General features: G+C 39.9%; 1 protein-coding gene across 2 annotated transcripts in view; it reads right to left on the reverse strand.

The window, feature by feature from the left end:
- The window catches only part of ATP7A (ATPase copper transporting alpha), a 222137-nt gene that overhangs the window by 17820 nt on the left and 178295 nt on the right, over nt 1-26022 (reverse strand). For both annotated transcript variants that reach the window (XM_053699331.1, XM_053699330.1), the window contains exons 18-19: nt 9731-9934; nt 8926-9043 (exon numbers count right to left, since the gene is read on the reverse strand). In XM_053699331.1, the coding sequence (XP_053555306.1) occupies nt 8926-9043; nt 9731-9934 (322 nt within the window). The remainder of the gene's footprint in view (nt 1-8925; nt 9044-9730; nt 9935-26022) is intronic.

Consider the following 26022-nt stretch of genomic DNA (forward strand, 5'->3'; position numbering starts at 1 on the left):
CAGCTGCTTTCCGGTTATTGCAGTGATGCCTCAATATGGAGGCATCCTGCAATAACCTTGTACGGCCATCCGATGCAGAGAGAGCCACTCTGTGGCCCTCTCTGCACCGGACATCGATGGCCGGTATCGTTGGTGGGTGGGAGCCGACTTGGGAGGCGGGTGGGCGGCCATCGATGGGCCGGGTAATGTAGAGGGGGGTGGGATCGGGGGCAGGGCCGATGGGGGCGCGCGCGTGCACGGGGGGCGGCGGGCGGGCGAGTGCACGGGGCGGGAGCGGGTGGGAACGCTACACTACAGAAAATATAACTTTTAAAAAGTTTGAATAAGGGGTATTTTAATTTAAAAAAAAATATAAATCGAACGTATCTAGGAGGGGGTGGGGGGTTGGTCTTTGGTGGGGCAGGGAGCTACACTACAGAAAAGGGGAAAGATTAAAAAATATCAGCAATTTTATTCTAAACTGGGTACTGGCAGACAGCTGCCAGTACCCAAGATGGCGGATATTAAGACAGAGGGGAGAGTTAGAGAGCTGTTTGGTGGGGGATCAGTCAGGTTGGGGGCTAAAGGGGGGTCCTACAGAGCAGCATATGTAAATATGCCTTTTTTTTTTTTAAAAAAAAAGCCCAAATATAGCTTTTATTTTAGTACTGGCAGAGTTTCTGCCAGTACTTAAGATGGCGGGGACAATTGTGGGGTGGGGGAGGGAAGAGAGCTGTTTGGGAGGGATCAGGGGGTCTGATGTTTCAGGTGGGAGGCTAAGCTCTACACTAAAGCTAAAATTAACCCTGCAAGCTCCCTACAAGCTACCTAATTAACCCCTTCACTGCTACCCATAATACGTGTGATGCGCATTTAGCGGCCTAAGTACCAAAAAGCAACGCCAAAGCCATATGTGTCTGCTATTTCTGAACAAAGGGGATCACAGAGAAAAAATTACAACCATTTATGCCATAATTGCACAAGCTGTTTGTAAATAATTTCAGTGAGAAACAAAAAGTTTGTGAAAAAGGGAACTTTTTTTTTTATTTGATCGCATTTGGCGGTGAAATGGGGGCATGCAATATACCAAAATGGGCCTAGATCAATACTTTGGGTTGTCTGCTACACTAGACTAAAGCTAAAATTAACCCTACAACCTCCCAACAAGCTCCCTAATTAACCCCTGCACTGCTGGGCATAATACACGTGTGGTGCGCAGCGGCATTTAGCGGCCTTCTAATTACCAAAAAGCAATGCCAAAGCCATATATGTCTGCTATTTCTGAAAAAAGGGGATCCCAGAGAAAAATTTACAACCATTTATGCCATAATTGCACAAGCTGTTTGTAAATAATTTCAGTGAGAAACCGAAAGTTTGTGAAAAAGTGAACAATTTTTTGTATTTGATCGCATTTGGCGGTGAAATGGTGGCATGAAATATACCAAAATTGGCCTAGATCAATACTTTGGGATGTCTTCTAAAAAAAAATATATACATGTCAAGGGATATTCAGGGATTCCTGAAAGATATCAGTGTCCCAATGTAACTAGCGCTAATCTTGAATAAAATGGTTTGGAAATAGCAAAGTGCTACTTGTATTTATGGCTCTATAACTTGCAAAAAAAGCAAAGAACGTGTAAACATTGGGTATTTCTAAAATCAGGACAAAATTTAGAAAATATTTAGCATGGGTGTTTTTTAGTGGTTGTAGATGTGTAACAGATTTTGGGGGTCAAAGTTAGAAAAAGTGTGTTTTTTTCCATTTTTTTCTCATATTTTATAATTTTTTTTATAATAAATTATAAGATATGATGAAAATAATGGTATCTTTGGAAAGTCCATTTAATGGCGAGAAAAACGGTATATAATATGTGTGGGTACAGTAAATGAGCAAGAGGAAAATTACAGCTAAACACAAACACCGCAAAAATGTAAAAATAGCCTTGGTCCCAAACGGACAGAAAATGGAAAAGTGCTGTGGTCATTAAGGGGTTAAAGGGACATTAAACCCACATTTTTTCTTTCATGATTTAGAAAGAGAATGCAATTTTAAACATCTTTCTAATTTACTTCTATTAACTAATTTGTTTTATTCTCTTGATATTCTTTGCTGAAAAGCATATCTAGATATGCTCAGTAGCTGCTGATTGGTTGCTGCACATAGAAGCCTTGTGTGATTGGCTCACCCATGTGCATTGCTTTTTCTTCAACTAAGGATATCTAAAAAATGAAGCAAAATAAATAATAGAAGTAAATTGTAATGTTTTTTAAATTTTTATTCTCTATCTGAATCATGAAAGAAAGATTTTGGGTTTAGTAGCCCTTTAACTTAAAGGGACATAATACTCATATGCTAAATCACTTGAAACTGATGCAGTATAACTGTAAAAAGGTGACAGGAAAATATCACCTGAGCATCTCTATGTAAAAAAGGAAGATATTTTACCTCACAACTTCCTCAGCTCAGCAGAGAAAGTTCTGTGTAAAAAACAGAATTTATGTTTACCTGATAAATTACTTTCTCCAACGGTGTGTCCGGTCCACGGCGTCATCCTTACTTGTGGGATATTCTCTTCCCCAACAGGAAATGGCAAAGAGCCCAGCAAAGCTGGTCACATGATCCCTCCTAGGCTCCGCCTTCCGCAGTCATTCGACCGACGTAAAGGAGGAATATTTGCATAGGAGAAATCATATGATACCGTGGTGACTGTAGTTAAAGAAAATAAATTATCAGACCTGATTAAAAAACCAGGGCGGGCCGTGGGCCGGCCACACCGTTGGAGAAAGTAATTTATCAGGTAAACATAAATTCTGTTTTCTCCAACATAGGTGTGTCCGGTCCACGGCGTCATCCTTACTTGTGGGAACCAATACCAAAGCTTTAGGACACGGATGATGGGAGGGAGAAAATCAGGTCACCTAGATGGAAGGCACCACGGCTTGCAAAACCTTTCTTCCAAAAATAGCCTCAGAAGAAGCAAAAGTATCAAATTTGTAAAATTTAGTAAAAGTGTGCAGTGAAGACCAAGTCGCTGCCTTACATATCTGATCAACAGAAGCCTCGTTCTTGAAGGCCCATGTGGAAGCCACGGCCCTAGTGGAATGAGCTGTGATTCTTTCAGGAGGCTGCCGTCCGGCAGTCTCGTAAGCCAATCTGATGATGCTTTTAAGCCAAAAAGAGAGAGAGGTAGAAGTTGCTTTTTGACCTCTCCTTTTACCAGAATAAACAACAAACAAGGAAGAAGTTTGTCTGAAATCCTTTGTAGCATCTAAATAGAATTTTAGAGCACGAACTACATCCAAATTGTGCAACAAACGTTCCTTCTTTGAAACTGGATTCGGACACAAAGAAGGCACGACTATCTCCTGGTTAATGTTTTTGTTAGAAACAACTTTCGGAAGAAAACCAGGTTTAGTACGCAAAACCACCTTATCTGCATGGAACACCAGATAAGGAGGAGAACACTGCAGAGCAGATAACTCTGAAACTCTTCTAGCAGAAGAAATTGCAACCAAAAACAAAACTTTCCAAGATAATAACTTAATATCTACGGAATGTAAGGGTTCAAACGGAACCCCCTGAAGAACTGAAAGAACTAAATTGAGACTCCAAGGAGGAGTCAAAGGTTTGTAAACAGGCTTGATTCTAACCAGAGCCTGAACAAAAGCTTGAACATCTGGCACAGCCGCCAGCTTTTTGTGAAGTAAAACAGATAAAGCAGAAATCTGTCCCTTCAAAGAACTTGCAGATAATCCTTTCTCCAAACCTTCTTGAAGAAAGGATAGAATCTTAGGAATTTTTATCTTGTTCCATGGGAATCCTTTAGATTCACACCAACAGATATATTTTTTCCATATTTTATGGTAGATTTTTCTAGTTACAGGCTTTCTGGCCTGAACAAGAGTATCAATGACAGAATCTGAGAACCCTCGCTTTGATCAAATCAAGCGTTCAATCTCCAAGCAGTCAGTTGGAGTGAGGCCAGATTCGGATGTTCGAACGGACCTTGAACAAGAAGGTCCCGTCTCAAAGGTAGCTTCCATGGTGGAGCCGATGACATATTCACCAGGTCTGCATACCAAGTCCTGCGTGGCCACGCAGGAGCTATCAAGATCACCGATGCCCTCTCCTGATTGATCCTGGCTACCAGCCTGGGGATGAGAGGAAACGGTGGGAAAACATAAGCTAGGTTGAAGGTCCAAGGTGCTACTAGTGCATCTACTAGAGTCGCCTTGGGATCCCTGGATCTGGACCCGTAGCAAGGAACCTTAAAGTTCTGACGAGAGGCCATCAGATCCATGCCTGGAATGCCCCACAATTGAGTAATTTGGGCAAAGATTTCCGGATGGAGTTCCCACTCCCCCGGATGAAATGTCTGACGACTCAGAAAATCCGCTTCCCAATTTTCCACTCCTGGGATGTGGATTGCAGACAAGTGGCAGGAGTGAGTCTCCGCCCATTGAATGATTTTGGTCACTTCTTCCATCGCCAGGGAACTTCTTGTTCCCCCTTGATGGTTGATATACGCAACAGTCGTCATGTTGTCCGATTGAAACCGTATGAATTTGGCCTTTGCTAGCTGAGGCCAAGCCTTGAGAGCATTGAATATCGCTCTCAGTTCCAGAATATTTATCGGGAGAAGAGATTCTTCCCGAGACCAAAGACCCTGAGCTTTCAGGAGTTCCCAGACCGCGCCCCAGCCCACCAGACTGGCGTCGGTCGTGACAATGACCCACTCTGGTCTGCGGAAGCTCATCCCCTGTGACAGGTTGTCCAGGGTCAGCCACCAACGGAGTGAATCTCTGGTCCTCTGATCTACTTGTATCGTCGGAGACAAGTCTGTATAATCCCCATTCCACTGACTGAGCATGCACAGTTGTAATGGTCTCAGATGAATTCGCGCAAAAGGAACTATGTCCATTGCCGCGACCATCAAACCTATTACTTCCATGCACTGCGCTATGGAAGGAAGAGGAACAGAATGAAGTACTTGACAAGAGCTTAGAAGTTTTGATTTTCTGGCCTCTGTCAGAAAAATCCTCATTTCTAAGGAGTCTATTATCGTTCCCAAGAAGGGAACTCTTGTTGACGGAGATAGAGAACTTTTTTCTACGTTCACTTTCCACCCGTGAGATCTGAGAAAGGCCAGGACAATGTCCGTATGAGCCTTTGCTTGTGGTAGGGACGACGCTTGAATCAGTATGTCGTCCAAGTAAGGTACTACTGCAATGCCCCTTGGTCGTAGCACCGCTAGAAGGGACCCTAGTACCTTTGTGAAAATTCTTGGAGCAGTGGCTAATCCGAATGGAAGTGCCACAAACTGGTAATGCTTGTCCAGAAAGGCGAACCTTAGGAATCGATGATGTTCCTTGTGGATAGGAATATGTAGATACGCATCCTTTAAATCCACCGTGGTCATGAATTGACCTTCCTGGATGGAAGGAAGAATTGTCCGAATGGTTTCCATTTTGAACGATGGAACCTTGAGAAACTTGTTTAGGATCTTGAGATCTAAGATTGGTCTGAATGTTCCCTCTTTTTTGGGAACTATGAACAGATTGGAGTAGAATCCCATCCCTTGTTCTCCTAATGGAACAGGATGAATCACTCCCATTTTTAACAGGTCTTCTACACAATGTAAGAATGCCTGTTTTTTTATGTGGTCTGAAGACAATTGAGACCTGTGGAACCTCCCCCTTGGGGGAAGCCCCTTGAATTCCAGAAGATAACCTTGGGAGACTATTTCTAGCGCCCAAGGATCCAGAACATCTCTTGCCCAAGCCTGAGCGAAGAGAGAAAGTCTGCCCCCCACCAGATCCGGTCCCGGATCGGGGGCCAACATCTCATGCTGTCTTGGTAGCAGTGGCAGGTTTCTTGGCCTGCTTACCTTTGTTCCAGCCTTGCATTGGCCTCCAGGCTGGCTTGGCTTGAGAAGTATTACCCTCTTGCTTGGAGGATGTAGCACTTGGGGCTGGTCCGTTTCTGCGAAAGGGACGAAAATTTGGTTTATTTTTAGCCTTGAAAGACCTATCCTGAGGAAGGGCTTGGCCCTTACCCCCAGTGATATCAGAAATAATCTCTTTCAAGTCAGGGCCAAACAGCGTTTTCCCCTTGAAAGGAATGTTAAGCAATTTGTTCTTGGAAGACGCATCCGCTGACCAAGATTTTAGCCAAAGCGCTCTGCGCGCCACAATAGTTCATCGAACCAGAAACACGCTGCTGTAGTGACAGGAACAATGCATGAAATTGGTTGTAGAAGGTAACCTTGCTGAACAAACATCTTTTTAAGCAAACCCTCTAATTTTTTATCCATAGGATCTTTGAAAGCACAACTATCTTCTATAGGGATAGTAGTGCGTTTGTTTAGAGTAGAAACCGCCCCCTCGACCTTGGGGACTGTCTGCCATAAGTCCTTTCTGGGGTCGACCATAGGAAACAATTTCTTAAATATAGGGGGAGGGACAAAAGGTATGCCGGGCCTTTCCCATTCTTTGTTTACAATGTCCGCCACCCGCTTGGGTATAGGAAAAGCTTTGGGGGGCCCCGGGACCTCTAGGAACTTGTCCATCTTACATAATTTCTCTGGAATGACCAAATTCTCACAATCATCCAGAGTAGATAACACCTCCTTAAGCAGAGCGCGGAGATGTTCTAATTTAAATTTAAAAGTAATAACATCAGGTTCAGCTTGTTGAGAAATTTTCCCTGAATCTGAAATTTCTCCCTCAGACAAAACCTCCCTGGCCCCCTCAGACTGGTGTAGGGGCACTTCAGAACCAATATCATCAGCGTCCTCATGCTCTTCAGTATTTTCTAAAACAGAGCAGTCGCGCTTTCGCTGATAAGTGGGCATTTTGGCTAAAATGTTTTTGATAGAATTATCCATTACAGCCGTTAATTGTTGCATAGTAAGGAGTATTGGCGCACTAGATGTACTAGGGGCCTCCTGAGTGGGCAAGACTGGCGTAGACGAAGGAGGGGATGATGCAGTACCATGCTTACTCCCCTCACTTGAGGAATCATCTTGGGCATCATTTTCTCTAAATTTTGTGTCACATAAATCACATCTATTTAAATGAGAAGGAACCTTGGCTTCCCCACATACAGAACACAGTCTATCTGATAGTTCAGACATGTTAAACAGGCATAAACTTGATAACAAAGTACAAAAAACGTTTTAAAATAAAACCGTTACTGTCACTTTAAATTTTAAACTGAACACACTTTATTACTGAAAATGTGAAAAAGTATGAAGGAATTGTTCAAAATTCACCAAAATTTCACCACAGTGTCTTAAAGCCTTAAAAGTATTGCACACCAAATTTGAAAGCTTTAACTCTTAAAATAACGGAACCGGAGCCGTTTCTATATTTAACCCCTATACAGTCCCTGGTATCTGCTTTGCTGAGACCCAACCAAGCCCAAAGGGGAATACGATACCAAATGACGCCTTCAGTAAGCTTTTTCTATGTATCCGAGCTCCTCACACATGCATCTGCATGTCTTGCTTCCCAAAAACAACTGCGCAATAGAGGCGCGAAAATGAGGCTCTGCCTATGATTAGAGAAGGCCCCCAGTGAAAAAGGCGTCCAATACAGTGCCTGCCGGTTTTTTTACATAATTCCCAAGAATAAAATAACTCCTCAAAGCTATGAAGTATTAAAAATGCTTATATATCAATCGTTTTAGCCCAGAAAATGTCTACCAGTCTTAAAAGCCCTTGTGAAGCCCTTTATTCTCATTTAATAAAAATGGCTTACCGGATCCCATAGGGAAAATGACAGCTTCCAGCATTACCAAGTCTTGTTAGAAATGTGTCATACCTCAAGCAGCAAAAGTCTGCTCACTGTTTCCCCCAACTGAAGTTAATTCCTCTCAACAGTCCTGTGTGGAAACAGCCATCGATTTTAGTAACGGTTGCTAAAATCATTTTCCTCTTACAAACAGAAATCTTCATCTCTTTTCTGTTTCAGAGTAAATAGTACATACCAGCACTATTTTAAAATAACAAACTCTTGATTGAAGAATAAAAACTACATTTAAACACCAAAAAACTCTAAGCCATCTCCGTGGAGATGTTGCCTGTACAACGGCAAAGAGAATGACTGGGGAAGGCGGAGCCTAGGAGGGATCATGTGACCAGCTTTGCTGGGCTCTTTGCCATTTCCTGTTGGGGAAGAGAATATCCCACAAGTAAGGATGACGCCGTGGACCGGACACACCTATGTTGGAGAAAGTTATACGCAGGTAAAAAAAAATAAAAAAAATGAAGAAATGAACAGCAGCCAATCAGCATCAACAGTGCTGAGGCCATGAACTCTTTTACTGTGATTTCATGAAATTTCACTTAACTCTCATGAGATTTCATAGTAAACTTCCTTAAACTGAAAAGGGAAATAAGATGAGTGTGCACGAAAGTTCACTCCCTTGCCTGTCCCGGGACAGGCATACTGATTTGCTGCTTAGAAGTCCTTTACAATGGGATGTGGCTACTGAGGAACTTTTGAGGTAAAATATCTTTCTTTTTTACATAGAGATGTTCAGGTGATATTTTCTAGTCAGCTTTTTACAGCTATGCTGCATCACTATCAAGTGTTTCAAAAAATGGGTTTCATGTCCCTTTAAGGCTTATGATACAAGATTTATATTTTTATATTTATTGCTGATGCTGTTGATTTACATTTTTTCTTTGTACACATAGCATCTGTAAAACATTGGTACTCTGATAGTAAGCCACCAAGTGCATGTCAAATATAAGGTAATGGTTAAGAGTATTAATCAATTTTTTTTATATTTCATAGTACCTCTAAATCATACAACATAGAGATGACCTAAATAAAGTAAGTAAAAGAAATGTCTAAAAACTGAAAAGCATGTTTAAAGAATATCATAATTACTGTTAATGTGCCTCAGTAATTACATTTTTGAGGAAGTCCTCTTCTTACCTGCAGCTATTGGGATTCCAACAAGGTTGTAGATAAGCGCAAAGACAAAATTTATCCGAATCCTTCTCACGGTCTTGCGTGATAAATCTATGCTGGCCACTACATCTAACAGATCATTCTGTACAAAGGAAAACAACATAAACATTCTATAGAGATGGAAAACAACATAATCTCTGTACATTCAGTCTCCATGTATGAAAAACCTGTGTTTTAAAACCTTCTTAGGCCCAGCAGCAATTAAAAAGCATAACTGCAGCTAGGCATGAAGATTTGGAGATTTCAATGTTACTAATATAAGGTAGGTTTTATAAAAATACACTTTATTTAATGTTTAAGACACTTATTATTACTCCAAACTTAAGACATCAAACATGAATTTAACATCTTTATTTTAAAGTACATAACTCAGCACATTATTAAAATATGGCATTCTGGATTCTTGTAATATAGATATTTTTTATTTACTTTTAAGAAATCTTGAGGAGTTTAAAGAAAAAAAAAAAGATTTTAACACTGGTTAGCTTTTTATCAGGACCCTAAATGGTGCATCAAAAGAGAGGTAAAGTATACCGTTTCCTAAGAAAAAGAAAGGGTCACCACTGTGAGATTACACATTCAATAATTGAAACTTGTGAATCAGTATGAGAAGATTTGCAGCCTTCAGATAACTTTTTATAAGCTTTTTTTGTTTTGTTTTATGCAGATACCCCATGCCAGGTGAGTAATGTCATAAAAAGGCCACCTATAAATGTATATACCTTTCAGGAACATGTGTATAACGCTAAACATGCAGTTTTGGACGTACCCTTATAAGAACAACATCAGCAGCTTCTATCGCCACATCTGTGCCAGTTCCAATGGCAATTCCCACGCTAGCCATAGCAAGAGCAGGAGAGTCGTTAATACCGTCGCCTACCATGGCTACTCGTTTTCCTTCGTCTTGTAGCTGCTTTACTTTGGCAACTTTATGAGAAGGGAGGACCTCAGCAAATACCTTAGTTATGCCAACCTAAAAGAAGATAACAGTTCTTCATCTATGAGGTAACTTCATAATTCAATTCGCCTACACTTCTTTTCAAGATAACCATTATTCTATTTGTATAATCTAAACTACACAACATATTTTTCTAAGGAACGCTAAATAGTGGATATTGTGGATGTGTAATGATTACTGTTAAAATAACAACTAAGGAATAGGAATCTAATTTGATTAACAAACAGAATATTGCACTTGTATTTAATACTCTGCTTCATGTGCTCTAACTCAGGTGAATGAAAATGGGATTTAATGGCCACTATTTTAACTCTAAAAAAATAAAAGGAAAGTCCATCCTCTTTGTAATTTATTTTTTTCTATAGTCTTTTCCTGGCATGAATCTTTTCATGAAGAATGTGTTTTCATGATGAGCAAGACAGAAAAATAGCTTCAAATGTTTGACAAAAGAGTCCAATAGTGTTCCGAGCTGACTATGTGCAAATGTCCATAAAGACCTAACATTCATGCAATGTAACAGTGAATCAGGTTGTGAGAAAATACTGTAACAAGTAGTAACAAATACTCAGGATGAGTAGGTTATATATTAAAAAAAAAAGTCTAACTTAATTCAAACACATTATTACATGGAAAAGTGAGCAGACCCAGTCCTGACATATTTTGCACTGCAATGATACTTCTTCCACTGAACCATAAATAAAGTTTGGCTATTTAACTTGGTGTCACAGATGCCCTACTCCTGAATACTTAATGGGGACACAATGGCAATTTAAAATTCATAATTTCTTTCTAATGGCATGGAGAGTACACAAATCCCTTCTAATTACTAGTGGGAATTCAACTCCTGGCCACCAGGAGGAGGCAAAGAACACCCTAGCAAAGCTTTAAAGGATCAGAAAAATGTGTTTTATAAAAAATATTATTTCGTTTGTGAACTGCATTTTTATATTTTGGGAATGTAAATGTTGTTAAAAACAAAAAATGTATGCTTACCTGAGAAATGTATTTCTTTCTTGACACGGTGAGTCCACGGAATCAGCAATTACTGTTGGGAATATTACTCCTGGCCAGCAGGAGGCGGCAAAGAGCACCACAGCAAAGCTGTTAAGTATCACTTCTCTTCCCACAACCCCCAGTCATTCAACTGAAGGAAAAGGAGAGAAAGGAAATAACACAAAGGTGCATAGGTGCTTGAGGTTTATATAAAAAAAAAATGTCTGAAAAAAGGGAGGGCAGTGTACTCACCGTGGTAAGCATAAATTTTGTTTTCTTTCTTAAGACACGGTGAGTCCACGGAATCAGCAATTACTGTTGGTAATCAATACCCAAGCTAGAGTACACAGATGTTTAGGGAGGGAGAAGACAGGTAACTTAAACAGTAGGCACCTACTGCTTGAAGAACCTTTCTCCCAAAATAACCTCAGCCGAGGCAAAAGAATCCAATTTGTAAAATTTTGATAGGGAATGCAGAGAAGATCAAGTTGCAGTCTTGCAAATCCATTCCACAGAAGCTTCATTTTTGAAAACCCAAGAAGAAGAGACAGTCCAGGTGGAATGAGCTGTAATTCTCTCAGATTGCTGCCCAGCAGTCTCCTTAAACAAAACTAATTATACTTTTCAACCAGAAGAAAGGAGAAGTAACAGACACTTTCTGACCCTTACGCTTACCAGAGAAACAAACAGAAGACTGATGACAATCCTTAGTCGCCTGTAAATAAAATTGTAAAGCATGCAAAACCACCAAGTTCTGCAACAAACGTTCTTCAGAAAAAAAGAACTACAGCAAAGAGAAGGAACAACCATTTCCTGATTAAAATTGCTGCTTCTCAACCAGGTGTGCTAGCCACTAAGTTATGGCAGAATAGAAGAATTTTCAGCCACAGCGGAATTCTATAACCAAACCTCTCGTTTGCAAGACCATGAAGTTAACCACTAGGTCACAGCTGCCTGACTTTTCTGACAAAAAAACACTTTAGAAGGAACCTTAACTTAGTACAAAGTACCGCCTCATCTGCATGAAAAATAAGATTAGGCGAATCACCCTGCAAAGCTGAGAGATCAGACACTCTCCGAGCAGAAGAGATATCCATAAGAAACAAACCTTCCAAAATAACAACTTAATATCTATGGAATGCAATGGCTCAAACAGAGCTTGCTGCAAAACTTAAGAACAAAAGTTAAGACTCCCAGGAGGAACAACAGACTTAAACATAGGCCTGATTCTGACCAAGGTCTGACACTTATGCAGCAAGAAAAATTAATGCAGAAATCTGACCATTCAGAGAACTGACTGACAAATCTCCAGACCTTCCTGTAGAAAGGCAAAATCCTAAGAATCCTGACCCTACTCCTAGAGTAGCCTACAGATTCACACCATGAGGACATTTACACCATATCTTATGGTAAATGTTTCAAAAAAGCAGGCTACAAGTCTGAAAAATGGTCTCAATGACCAACTCAGAAAACCCACCCTTAAAGCAAACTAAGCGTCTAATCTCCAAGCAGTCAGCTTCCGAGAAATGATATTTGGTTGAAGGAAAAGACCCTGGATTAGAAGGTCCTTCCTCAGAGGCAATCTCCAAGGAGAGAGAGACAATATCTCCACTAAGTCTGCATACCCAATCCTGCAAGACCACGCAGAGGTTATCAGAATTACTGATGCTTTCACCCGTTAACACGAGCAATAACTCGTAAGGAAGCAAACGGAGGAAGCAGGTATCAGTTGTGTGTGCAGAAGAATGCACTAGCAATACAAAATGATTATAGGCCTACAGACAAAGGTGAATATCTCCTAAAAAACACCTTGGAGAGACTATTGGGGGAGTTATTTAGATTGTAGGGAGTCCCTAAAGACACTCAAACAATACTAAAAAAATCTGTGGCGCTTAGAGATAAGCTAAAATAATCACTAATGGCTATGTGAGTAGTGGTTCAATTTATATATATGAGTAGTGGTTCAATTTATATATATAAAGATAAGATGGCTTAAAATGTTAATTTTAATGATCAAAAATTCATAATAAAAAAAAATAAATTGTTAAAATAGACTCTATACAGATATATATATTAAAATAATAATATGTGTTAAAAAACAAGGGGTAAAAACACAGCTTCTAACAACGATGCATAAAAAACAAGGATGCATAAAGAACAAAGATAAAATACATGAGACCATACAGTTAAATGGCCATTGGATATGCAATCAACTTGCAATAGGAGCAAGTGTACAAAATAACACAGTGTAGTAAACTTGATATAACGAGCAATATATGCTTCAAAGTTCAAACAGTCAGTTTTAAAGAGTCAGTTTAAAATTGTATTTCCCCAGCAATGCTCATCAATCCTAATGCATGGAGATATGTGAGACAAAAAATGCACTTGTCAAAAGCAAATCAATTGTTCAAGTTAGGTATTTACGCTTTTTACTTACACCGGAGGGTGTCTAGCAGCTCTCTGGGTGCCGGTCTCGGTTGCTGTATTCCTCTTACAGCTCGGTTGCAGTTGGTGGGTGTTTGCAGATATTTCTGCCAGTTTCTTTTTCTACCGCCCGGGTGTCCTTGCACAGCAGTAAGTCCTGTCTGTATGCAATTTTGCCGGATGGCGTTATTGACAGCGTCTGGGTTTAGGCAGCGTGTAGTTTCAAGTAACTACGGATCCTCACAAGGGCCAAAAAAAGGAGCAACGCGTTTCAGCTTACAAGCCTTTGTCAAGCTCTACTCGCATTACTATGTCGGTGCCTTTTAATGCCGGTACTTCAATTTGATTGGTAGATTTGATGGCAATTATAATCGGAGCGCTTATCATCTTAAAATTGTTTTTTTTTGTAGTTACATTAGTTAGGCGATATATTGTTATAGATATTTTGATCTTGTTTTAACAGATTCTTTATTCCTATTGACTATTAATTACTTTATTTTAGCCTATATTTCTGACTATTTAATTTCCTTGTTATATCGGTTATACTAAAAAGGCACCTACTATAGTATGCTCACAGTCTAAAATAACAGATAATGCATACGGTATTTTAACAAAGTCTTATTCTTTGAAAGACAAGAGACAAAAAAACAAAAAACAAAAAGAGGAGCAAAATAACCTATGTGAATCTGTGTCTATGTTACTCCACCTCGATTGATATATATAAAATAAATTATTCATAAAATCAATAGATAGAGTTTTTTTGGGTATTCAGTGTAATAGTTATCATTATTTGGAGTGAACCAGAGGGGTATGTAAGTGAAGAGCATGAGGGGATTAAAATGTTAATTGGACGGGGGTATAGGTAAATTAAGTGGTTTAATTGGAGCTATTGAAAATAACAGACATTTATTTATGTTAGGGACTATATATTAGATTCAAAACATTTTTTGTTCAAAACATTTTTTTGTTTTTATTAGTGATTAACAACTATTTCAACAATTTATTGGGGATATGATGGGGATATGTATATATTTATGAATGATAGTTATTTAAACATGAGAAGTGTTGTATTTTATTTCGGTATATACAGTATTTTATGCCGTTTTATTCCATTACTTTTTAAGGAGCATATAGTTCTTATTTTATATGTTTTATTTTTGATTCCTAACAAATCATCAAATGTCACCACCGTATAGGGTGGGCACATTTGTCCACTAGTTCGAAAAAACAAATTCGACAATGTGTACACCAGTTAATTATAGTGACAGTTGATAAAAAATATATACAAAAATAAGACTAAATAAACTTAATAGACTAATTGTTTCTATTGTATTAATAAAGGATGTGTGTAATTATAATATCAAAATTTAAGTCATACCCAATATTATGACTTAGTCTATAAGAAAACAACCTAAATCGAATTCCTGATTTAGACCATTTGGAGTTAGGGATTTCATTTCAAAAATCCATTTCCCTTCCAATTTTAGTAAACTGTTGTGTGTGTCCATGCCCCTCCAGTTTTTTTGTACTTTTGCTATTCCTGTATATTTTAGGCATTTTGGGTTAGCTTTATTGCAAGTGGCGAAATGTTTTGGAATGGGGAGATCTTTATTCCTTTCTTGTTCAAAGTTTTCTATTGAAAGGATATGTTCCCTAATGCGATCTCTCAGGGGCCTTTCTGATTCTCCTATATATTGGAGGCCACAAACACACTCAAGGAGATATACTACATTCCTATCTGAACATCGTATTTGCTGTTTAATTTTATATTTCTTCCCGGTGACATTGCATTTAATTTCTTTTGTTTTAACTGCATGTTTGCAGGCCTTGCATGTTAGGCAAGGAAAGTATCCATTGATTACTTTACCCATTAAGTCTTGATCTCTTTTGCTTTTCTTTCATATTTCTGTGGGGGCTAGAATTGATTTCAAATTTTGGGATTTTTTATATATAATTTTTGGGTAATTTGGGAGCGAATCCCCAATGAGCTCATCACTTTTTAAGACCGACCAATGTTTTTTTATGATTTTTTTCTATTAGATGTTTATTTTGACTGTATTTAGTGATAAAATGAACAAAGAGTTCTTTATTGTCGTTTAGCATAATGTTATCCTTCTTTTTTGTTATTAGTAGCTCCTTCCTATTTCTTGTTTTTAACTCGTTTTTTATTTCTGTAATGTCTTTATCTTTGTAACCTCTCTCTATGAATTGGTTCTTTAAGACTTCTGCCTGTATTTCATAGTCAGTGTCGTTACTACAATTTTTTCGGATACGCAATAACTGTCCCTTGGGGATATTTTTCTTCCACGTTCGATGGTGGCAGCTTGTCTGATGTATTAAATTATTTGCGTCTACGGATTTAAAATAAGTTCTAGTATTTATTATATTATTGCTTATGTATATCTCCAGATCTAGGAAATTAATTTTAGCCTTACTTATTTCACTGGTGAATTTAAGATATTTGTTGTTAGTATTCATTTCTAGGAGAAACTGTATAAAATCTTCTTGTGTTCCTTTCCAAATTAATACTATATCATCGATATAGCGTCTGTATAGGACCAGATTTGCCGCAAGTGCGCTGGATTCTAGAAATTCCTTCTCCCACAAACCCATAAATAAATTCGCATAACTTGGGGCAAATCTGGTCCCCATTGCAGTCCCACATTTCTGTATATAGAATTCATTGTTGTAATTAAAATAGTTGTAACGGTACCAACCGGATACCAAGGGTTAACACCAGGGAACAATGTCCTGCATAGGGAATCAGCAATTCACAACCCAGCCAGTTTTCAGGTTTTTAAACAGAATGACTTTTATTAAGGCTCATATGCCCAGTATTTATGCAGGTCTGACCCCCCCAGAAGGGGGGTTGAAAGAATGTTGTACATTGAATGGAGGGAACACGCCCTTTTACATGATACAATAGAATACCTTGCTCAAGCTGATAACAATTTAAACACAGACACACACTTGTCTTTCCTTATCATCTAGGGTCTGCTCTGAGGTTGATTAAACAATGGACTGTGTATCAATAACATTAATGACAGTGCACAATAGCTGAACACAGTTAACTCTTTCAGTGCTGACAGAAGGGTCTGTCACATCTACATAGCACAATATACAGCCTATAGACAACCTTTCTTATGTTATAGTCCAGAAGTGGCTAGGTTTGCCACAATGCTCCCCCAGAACCAAGCCGGCATACACAGTCTGATCCCAACGGATCGGCTTGGGGATGTCCGGGGCAACAACTTTCGGCTCAAGTAGGCTACGGGGGTTCTCCGCCATCTGCTCCAACTTGGCTCAGTACTGCCCCCACCCCAAACATGGAAGCGTCTCTTCCCGGAGGGACTGGGCTTGGGTAGTCACAGGGTTAACATCAGCGGGATCCATGGGAGCATAGGCAGAAACAAGGGGGGCCAAGTCATTTCCAAGGAGAACATCAGCAGGTAAGTCCTTCTTGACCCCCACATTCACAAGTCTAGCGCCCACTCCCCAATCCAAATGTACCCTGGCAACAGGTAGGCGGAACACAGTGCCCCCTGCTACCCTCACAGCCACAGTGTCTCCAGTGTGCTGTTTCTCAGGCACCAAGTTCTCTTGAAGCAAGGTCATGGTAGCACCAGTATCCCGTAGACAACTGACCTCCTTCCCATTCACTTTAACCCGTTGCCGGTTATTCCGGTGGGCAGCTTGCACGGGGTCTGCTTCATGTAGGCTGCCCCAGCATTCTGGCGCCTCTACGTAGCGGGCCACAGGCTGAGGATTATGTGGGATTCCGCCAGCGGGTCTTCTCCAGGACTGTGCTTGATTCGCTGCGTTTAGGGGACACTCTGGTCTTTTGTGCCCTAGTTGCTTACATCCAAAGCACCGAATAGGTTGTGAGTAGCCCCGCGAATTGAACCGGGCTCTCTGAGGGTAGTTCGTGGCCGGAGGCCGTGTGGTATAGCGGTGCGCCGGGGGTTGGTAACTGGCAGCTGCTGGGGTGACTGGGGGTCTGTACTCCACTCTAGCAGTGGGCAATCGGTATACTGCTCCCCCTGCCCCTCGTACTGCCACGGATCCACCAGTGGGTGCTGTATCCGGCACCAAATGGGGAGCTATCAGGGTTAAAGTAGCTCCCGAATCCCGAAGTCCCTGGACCGACATCACCTCATGCAGAATTCCCAGGGGTTCCTCGGCTTGGGTGCTCAACACCTCATGAGCGGCTGGCTCCGTTTGGTAATGGTGAGCAGCCGCCCTTGGGGCCAGGTTCTGTCTGACCTGGTTCCAAGCTTGTCTGCTCCGATTTTGGGTGCACTCACGTGCCATATGTCCCCACTGCTTGCAGGTGTGGCATTGTATATTAGCCCGTCCGTTGTTAGGCTGTAGTCCATGGTGCCTCCTGGCATCAAAATGCTGGTCTGCTAATCTGGCTGCTTCGGTTAAGGTGAGGGGTTTTCGATCTCTCACCCATTCTTGGGCTTCTGGGGACAAGCCGTTAAAGAATTGCTCCAACAGCATCAGTTGTCGCAATTCTTCCATGGTGGTAGCTTGGCTGGCCTGTATCCACCCCTGAGATGCTTGATCCAGCTTGTGGGCCCACTCTGCATGGGAATCTCTTTCTGGCTTGCGCAGGCCTCTAAACTTGCGCCGGTATGCCTCTGAGGTAATGGCATATCTTTCCAAGATCGCTCTCTTCACTTTAGCGTAATCCTTGCTGTCCTCCCTGGGTACAGCGCGATACGCTTCCGCTGCCCTACCGGCTAGCTTGCCTGCTAGCACCGGCACCCATACGGACTGCTCCAAATCATGTAACTCGCACAGTCTCTCAAAATCCTGTAAATACCCATCAATCTCATCCTTCTCCTCACAAAACATTTTAAATGCATGGTATGGGATTTTGGGTCTTACTGGGTTGCTGAGTGCATCCAGAATGGATTCTGCTCGGGAGGATGCATTCCGCGGACTGTGTGCCATCACGTACTCCTGCACATCTGCCATTACCACGGATAGCATATCCCGTGGTACAGGTTGGGGTAAAAATTCCAGCCTGGTCCTCATTTCCCTCTGGTATAGGGTCTCCTCCATGGCTGCTAGAGGCGTAGCGCTGCGAGCTCTGTCTCCCTCCATCAGCTCAGCAATTAATATAGCCTTGGGTTTGCTGCTGCCTATCTTTCCCCTGGCTTCTAGCAGTTCCTTTTACGTTTGTCTCTTTAGCTTAGAATAATCCATTTCCATTCACTTCGGTCCCTGGTACTCCTTCCATCTTAGTCAGTATTGTAGTAATCCCCCTCTTCCTTAGGTTACTGGCTTGTGTAGTTGCTCTTCTGGGCGATAAGGTTCATTCCGTCGCTTGCCACCAATTGTAACGGTACCAACCGGATACCAAGGGTTAACACCAGGGAACAATGTCCTGCATAGGGAATCAGCAATTCACAACCCAGCCAGTTTTCAGGTTTTTAAACAGAATGACTTTTATTAAGGCTCATATGCCCAGTATTTATGCAGGTCTGACCCCCCCAGAAGGGGGGTTGAAAGAATGTTGTACATTGAATGGAGGGAACACGCCCTTTTACATGATACAATAGAATACCTTGCTCAAGCTGATAACAATTTAAACACAGACACACACTTGTCTTTCCTTATCATCTAGGGTCTGCTCTGAGGTTGATTAAACAATGGACTGTGTATCAATAACATTAATGACAGTGCACAATAGCTGAACACAGTTAACTCTTTCAGTGCTGACAGAAGGGTCTGTCACATCTACATAGCACAATATACAGCCTATAGACAACCTTTCTTATGTTATAGTCCAGAAGTGGCTAGGTTTGCCACAATAGTTATGGGTTAGTATGAAATTTATACCCTCTATAATGAACTTTTTTTGTTCAATTTTTATTGTTTCGTCTTTATCTAAAAAGTACTGCACTGCTTCCAACCCGTCTTTGTGTGAGATGCAGATATAAAGAGAGGATACATCACATGTTGCAATGAGATAGTTTTCTTCCCATTTCATATTATCTAAAATTTTCAACATTTCTGTGGAGTCTTTTAGGAAGGATGGCAGTTCCTTTACGTATTTCTGCAAGTATCCATCTATATACTGGGAGATATTAGAAGTAATGGAGTTTATTCCTGATATTATTGGCCTCCCTGGGGGTGATGTTAAAGACTTGTGTATCTTTGGAAGACAATATAGTAATGGAATTTTCGGTGTTTTTATATGTAGATAGTCCATTTCTTTTTTATTCAATATTCCCTCATCACTTGCTTTGTTTAGAATTTCCTTTAATTGTAAATTAAATGTATTGGTTGGATTCATTGTTAATTTGCTGTAAGTAGTGATATCACATAAAATGTCCTCGCATATTTTATTATAATCTTGTGTGTTTAAAATAACAATCCCCCCTCCCATGTCCTCTGGTTTCACCACTATATTTTCATTGTTTTCTAACTCTTTGATAGTGTCCAATTGTTTCTTAGTCAGGTTGTTTTTGGTGTTCTTAATTTTCTCCTCTTTTATGTTTTCTATATCCCTAGTTATTAGTCTCTCAAATGTTTCAATTGCATGTCCCTTATCTTGTTTTGGATAGAATGTTGATTTTTTGCTTAAATTGGAGTGTAAATATCCCTTTTGGTCTATCAAAGTGGAGTTTGCTCTCTTCTCCATTCCTGTTTTTGAGAACCATCTTTTTACCGTTAATTTTTTTATAAATTTATGGGCATCTATGTAAGTGCCAAATTTGTCTAATTTACTAGTTGGGGCGAAAGTTAATCCCTTGCTTAACACATCCTCATGAGTTTTGGTTAGTATGAAGTTACTTAAATTGAATATTCCCTTATTATTATTTTTGTTTTTATTTAGTTCCAATTTCTTATTTTTTTGTGTCCGTTTTGTTCCCCCTCTGGTTCCTCTTTTTCTGAAGCTCTTCTTTTTCTTAAACTTATATTTCTTTGTTGTAACGGGCTTTCTAATGGTGCTCTTTGTCCTGCCCCTAAAAAATGATGAGTGGCTGAGTTTTGACTGGTTTGACTATTATCTGATGATCTAGAAGTGCTCGGTTGTATGGTGTTATAGTTTTATTCTGGTATCTGTCTTAGAGGTTCAAATCTGTTTTCTGTCTGTACTGTTCTGTGATTATCTGTAGAATTATTTCTGTTATAAGAGTGATTGTTGTAATCTGTATTTGCCCTCCATGTCCTAGTCTCATTGTGATTTCTTTCTGATCTGTTATTGTAGTCATTATACCTAGTCCTATTGTGAGGTCTATAATTGTTGTGGGGACCATTCCTCCATGTGTTGTTATAGTTAGTGCGGTCATTGTGATATTCCCTATTTCTATTACTATATGAATTGGGGTATTCTCTATAGTTACTGTCATGGTGTGTATTTGGGTATTCTGTATAATTGCCATAATTGCCATAGGAATATTTCCTGTTATTTTGGTGTGTATTTGGGTATGGCCTGCGATCGGTTTGATTCCTTTCATTAGTATAGTTTTCATTATATCTAATTTCTGAGTTGGAGTTAGTATTATTATATCTTGTCCCTTGTCTATTATGAAAATTGTTATTAGTCTCATGTCTCGCACTTCTCCATCTATGTGAGATGTATTTGTTTTCCTCGGGATTTTCTATGTGTGACAAATAATCCTCCTTATCCCTGTTAAATTTGCCTATTTTCACTTTCAATAGTTCTTCCTTAGTTGAATCCATAAGTTTTTTTATTTCTATCTCCTTTTTTTTGAACTCTTCTAAATCAGTAAATTCCTGTAGTTTATTTTCTAGATCCTTAATTTCTAGTTCCAGTTTTTTTAGTATTTCGTTTCTATATTCTTTAATTAGTCTCATTAGATTAAATGAGGCTTCCTCTAAAATATTGCTCCATTTAATCTTAAAGTCTGGGTCTTCAATATTGAAGGTACATTCTTTCTTAATTCTTAGTCCCCTAGGTACTATTTTAACTTCTAAATATTTATCTAAGAATATGTATTCTGTTTTATGTTTCATTTCTAATAATAATTTGTTTTCAAGTTCTTTTATGAGGTCATAGAATGATTCTACATTTTCCTTAGTAACTACAACTTCTCTAGAGAATAGAGTGTTCATGTCTTTATAGAAATCTTTTCGGTAATCAAAAACATTTCTTTCAGCCATGATTGCTGCAGCAATTCTAGATTTAGGAGATAATAGGAATCAGTTGTTTGTGCAGAAGAATGCGCTAGCAATACAAAATGATTATAGGCCTACAGACAAAGGTGAATATCTCCTAAAAAACACCTTGGAGAGACTATTGCATACAGACAGGACTTACTGCTGTGCAAGGACACCCGGGCGGTAGAAAAAGAAACTGGCAGAAATATCTGCAAACACCCACCAACTACAACCGAGCTGTAAGAGGAATACAGCAACCGAGACCGGCACCCAGAGAGCTGCTAGACACCCTCCGGTGTAAGTAAAAAGCGTAAATACCTAACTTGAACAATTGATTTGCTTTTGACAAGTGCATTTTTTGTCTCACATATCTCCATGCATTAGGATTGATGAGCATTGCTGGGGAAATACAATTTTAAACTGACTCTTTAAAACTGACTGTTTGAACTTTGAAGCATATATTGCTCGTTATATCAAGTTTACTACACTGTGATATTTTGTACACTTGCTCCTATTGCAAGTTGATTGCATATCCAATGGCCATTTAACTGTATGGTCTCATGTATTTTATCTTTGTTCTTTATGCATCCTTGTTTTTTATGCATCGTTGTTAGAAGCTGTGTTTTTACCCCTTGTTTTTTAACACATATTATTATTTTAATATATATATCTGTATAGAGTCTATTTTAACAATTTATTTTTTTTTATTATGAATTTTTGATCATTAAAATTAACATTTTAAGCCATCTTATCTTTATATATATATAAATTGAACCACTACTCATATATATAAATTGAACCACTACTCACATAGCCATTAGTGATTATTTTAGCTTATCTCTAAGCGCCACAGATTTTTTTAGTATTGTTTGAGTGTCTTTAGGGACTCCCTACAATCTAAATAACTCCCCCAAGAGGAAGCAGGTATGCCAGATTGAATCCTAGGAAACCAACTAGAACCTCTATCAGAAGGGTCCGCGGATCACTAGATCTTGAACTGTATCTTGGAAGCTTGGCATTCTGCCGAAACGCCCTTGAAAGCCAATTCCGGAAACCCCTCATGTAAGGATTTACCCGGAATAACCCCTGGATGGAGTCCCACTCCCCGGAGGAAATATCTGTCTGTTCAGAGATCCGATTCCCAGCTGCCCTGGAAAGTGGATGAGAAACAACAATCGTGAGCTTCTGCCCACAGACAATCCAAGTCACCTCCTATGAATAAGAAACTCTGAGTTCCTCTGGATTAAATATTGTCCATGCACCACATAGGTGAACTGGATTCTGGAGTAGTGGGATCCAAACCCACATCTCCAAGGAAACTGTAGAATAAATCCAGTGTCTTAGCATGGCCAATGATGTAAGCCAGTCAAGTGACCTAGTCCGACTGGAACCAAGTTAAGGACAACTGAGGTCAAGCCCTCAGAACAATGCAAATCTCTTTCAACTCCAAGATGTTAAAGAGTTAGGCAGACACTTCCGTGTCTTAAATAAGTCCCAGACTGTTTCCCAGCTCAGTAGGCTGGCGACCGTGGTCACATCATCCAGGAATGTCTCCAGAAGCGCGCGCCCTGAGACAGATACTCCTGAAAAACACTGGAGAAAATCTCTTGATGATTGATCTAGATCTATCTCCTGAGACAGATCCGAAAGATCTCCTTTGTATGGAAAACAGCATTCACTGAAGAGTTAAGGGAGAATCAACTGCATCTAGATTAAAAATCTCAACCCTCTGATTGCAAGATGGTTAAGCTATCAACCGGACCATTAGAGCTTGATGTTGACCGGGCCGAAAGACAGCCAAGAGAGGAAAATGAATAAATTCTTGAATAGCTGACCTCTGATAGAATCTTCTCTAGATAGAGAACCTATTAAGGTCCGCCAAAAACAAAACATCACCCTTGAGAATGGAACAAGATAACGCTTTTCAAGATTCATTTACCATCTATGGAAAAGAAGATTGGACAAGATCTCTTGAAAGAGAGTATGTTCGAAGGAAGGATGACACCCGAACCATATATAGTCCAGAAAGGCACCCTTGCCATACCTCAAGACTCAAACTTGAGAAGATCCCGAAACATGGGAGAAATAAATATACATCCTTCAGGCCTAAGTTCGATATGAACAGGCTCTCTTGAATCCCGTTCCCAGTTCCATTTTCTTCAGACACTAAAAACTTCACCCCCCTCTTGCACTAGAGGCAAAGAGCATGACTGGGGGTTGTGGGAAGGGAAGTGATACTTAACAGCTTTGCTGTATTGCTCTTTGCCTCCTCCTGCTGGCCAGGAGTGATATTCCCAACAGTAATTGCTGATTTCGTGGACTCACCGTGTCTTAAGAAAGAAATTATATTCGTTACCTCATTTTTTGATTTTGAAGCAGCCTCTTCCTGCTGTGGTCTAGCAATAGCTGACAACCCCGTAAACAAGCAACTGAAATGGGTCCAAGCAATCAACCAATTTTAGCTTTGATTATAATTAGTGTAATGAATATTCAATACGGCAAAGCGCGATCCCGTTCGAATGCGCAGTTGTGTCACTACAGTAACACACCTGTCACATCAGTGTCAAGCTTGTGTGAAACTATTTGTGCTTGTGTATTGCCCAGAGCAAGTCTGCAAGTGAATATTGTTCCTAAAATCCTTTCTAACGAAATGAATCATGGGATTGAATATGGCGGTGCGCACTCACGAGAGCTATATGTAGAGCCATCAGTGAATGAGGTAAATGGAGGGAGTGCAACATAGAGAATTAATATATTGATTTTTTTACATTAAAACAAAACAAAAAAATAACATTGAATTATGAAAAAACAGTTTACTATATGTTTGTTTGAAAAGTTGATTTTATTTTTGAAGGTTTACTGTCCCTTTAAGTATCTCTCCCATTTCCAATAACCCCCAGTCATTCTTTGCCTTCGTATATACAGGAGGTGTGCGAAGATGGTGCTCTAAAGAATATTATTTATTTATTCTTTAATGGGTAATTTCCCTGCAAGTAAGGATAGGGGTAATGCTGTGTCCATGTAATCCTCTTGAGTAAGAGTTATGGTAGCTGTTGGAGGTCAGCAGGGTAGTCCTTGTTTCTCCTCCAACAATTTATACTAACCCCCATATGGAAAACCAGGGTTGGTTACAATGCTTTTCCTTTTTCTCCAGGTCCATTTCAGAATTAGTCTGGATCTGTCAGACCTGAGATTCTGTGCCTGCCCCACAGTTGCAGCTCCAAGGTAAGTGCTTTCTTCCTTTTTAGGTTTAGAAGGCTCAAGCACTGGGGGTTAATCCTCCCTACATTTAATGGAGTCTGGGGACAATCTATAAATCTCTTTGGGTTGGGATTTAATTGGGCAGTATTACAGGGCACTAGTGTATATTAATTTATGTTCATTTCACATGATGGGTTTTGGGACTGAGGCTGTCGGGAAAATATGTGTGAGGCATAATACCAGGTGATTTTGCGGCTCAATTTCAAGGCTCATAATCTTTGAAGCAGCGATTAGCTTCTTATCTTATTTGGGGCATGCACTAGGTATGTTTTAAATGTAGTATAGGGAGATTGCTTATTTTATTAGGCTCTGTGTCTTTGCACGCTTTATGCTGTGTCGCAGTTAATTCCGGATACGGTCATGTGACGACCGCGTGTCTCTTCTTCCATCTGCAGCGTTTAGTGCAGCTCTGTGACTCTGTATGTGGAAAGCCTTTATTGGAGTGTGTTTGAAGGAGGTGGTGAATACTCCAGCATCTGCTGAGCGTATAGAGGTGAAGGAAGTGGTGAATACTTCAGCCTTTTTTCGTCATTTTTATGCTTAACATTGCCCGTTTTTTCTCTAAAGGCTAAGGGTTATATAGCTAGTGAGACTTTTCTTTAGCCTGAAAGCGCTTCTCAGTTAATTGATAGTTTATATTTGATCTTTGCCCAGTTTTTTTGTTTTACCTCTGTTTTTTGTTGTTGTTAATTTTAGCTTTCAGTGAGATTGTGAATTTTTTCCTATAGAGGTTTCTGGACCTAGTGAAGATATCGTCTTCTCCCCCATGGAAATTACTGCTGAGGAAGGACCTTATACTTCAGGGTCCTTTTCTACATCTAAATTAAGATTCTCTGAAGTGGACTGCATGGAGATTGAACGCCTAATCTTGTCTAGACAAGGTGTTTCGGACCACAATATCAATCAGGAAATTGTCGTTCCTTGTGTCATAAACCTTCTACTCAGAAAGAATGTCTATTACACAACCTGGATGTGATTAGTGCTCTAATATTCTATCTCCAGGCTACTATGGAATTTCGTCAATCTTCTACCCTATTTTTTAGTATTTGCTGGCAAACATAAGGGCCAGAAGGCCACGTCAACTACCCTTTCTTGTTGGTTGAGGAGTGTCATTTGGTTGGCTTATGAGACAGCTGGACAACAACCTTGAGAGGATTACGGCTCATTCAACCAGGGCCATTTCTTCTTCCTGGGCCTTTAAAAACTAGGCTTCTGTGGAGCAAATATGCAAGGCGGCCACTTGGTCCTCGTTAGATACTTTTCTAAATTTTACAAATTCTATGTTT

This window comes from Bombina bombina, chromosome 1, assembly GCF_027579735.1.
Source record: "Bombina bombina isolate aBomBom1 chromosome 1, aBomBom1.pri, whole genome shotgun sequence".
In the NCBI taxonomy this organism is placed as follows: domain Eukaryota; kingdom Metazoa; phylum Chordata; class Amphibia; order Anura; family Bombinatoridae; genus Bombina; species Bombina bombina.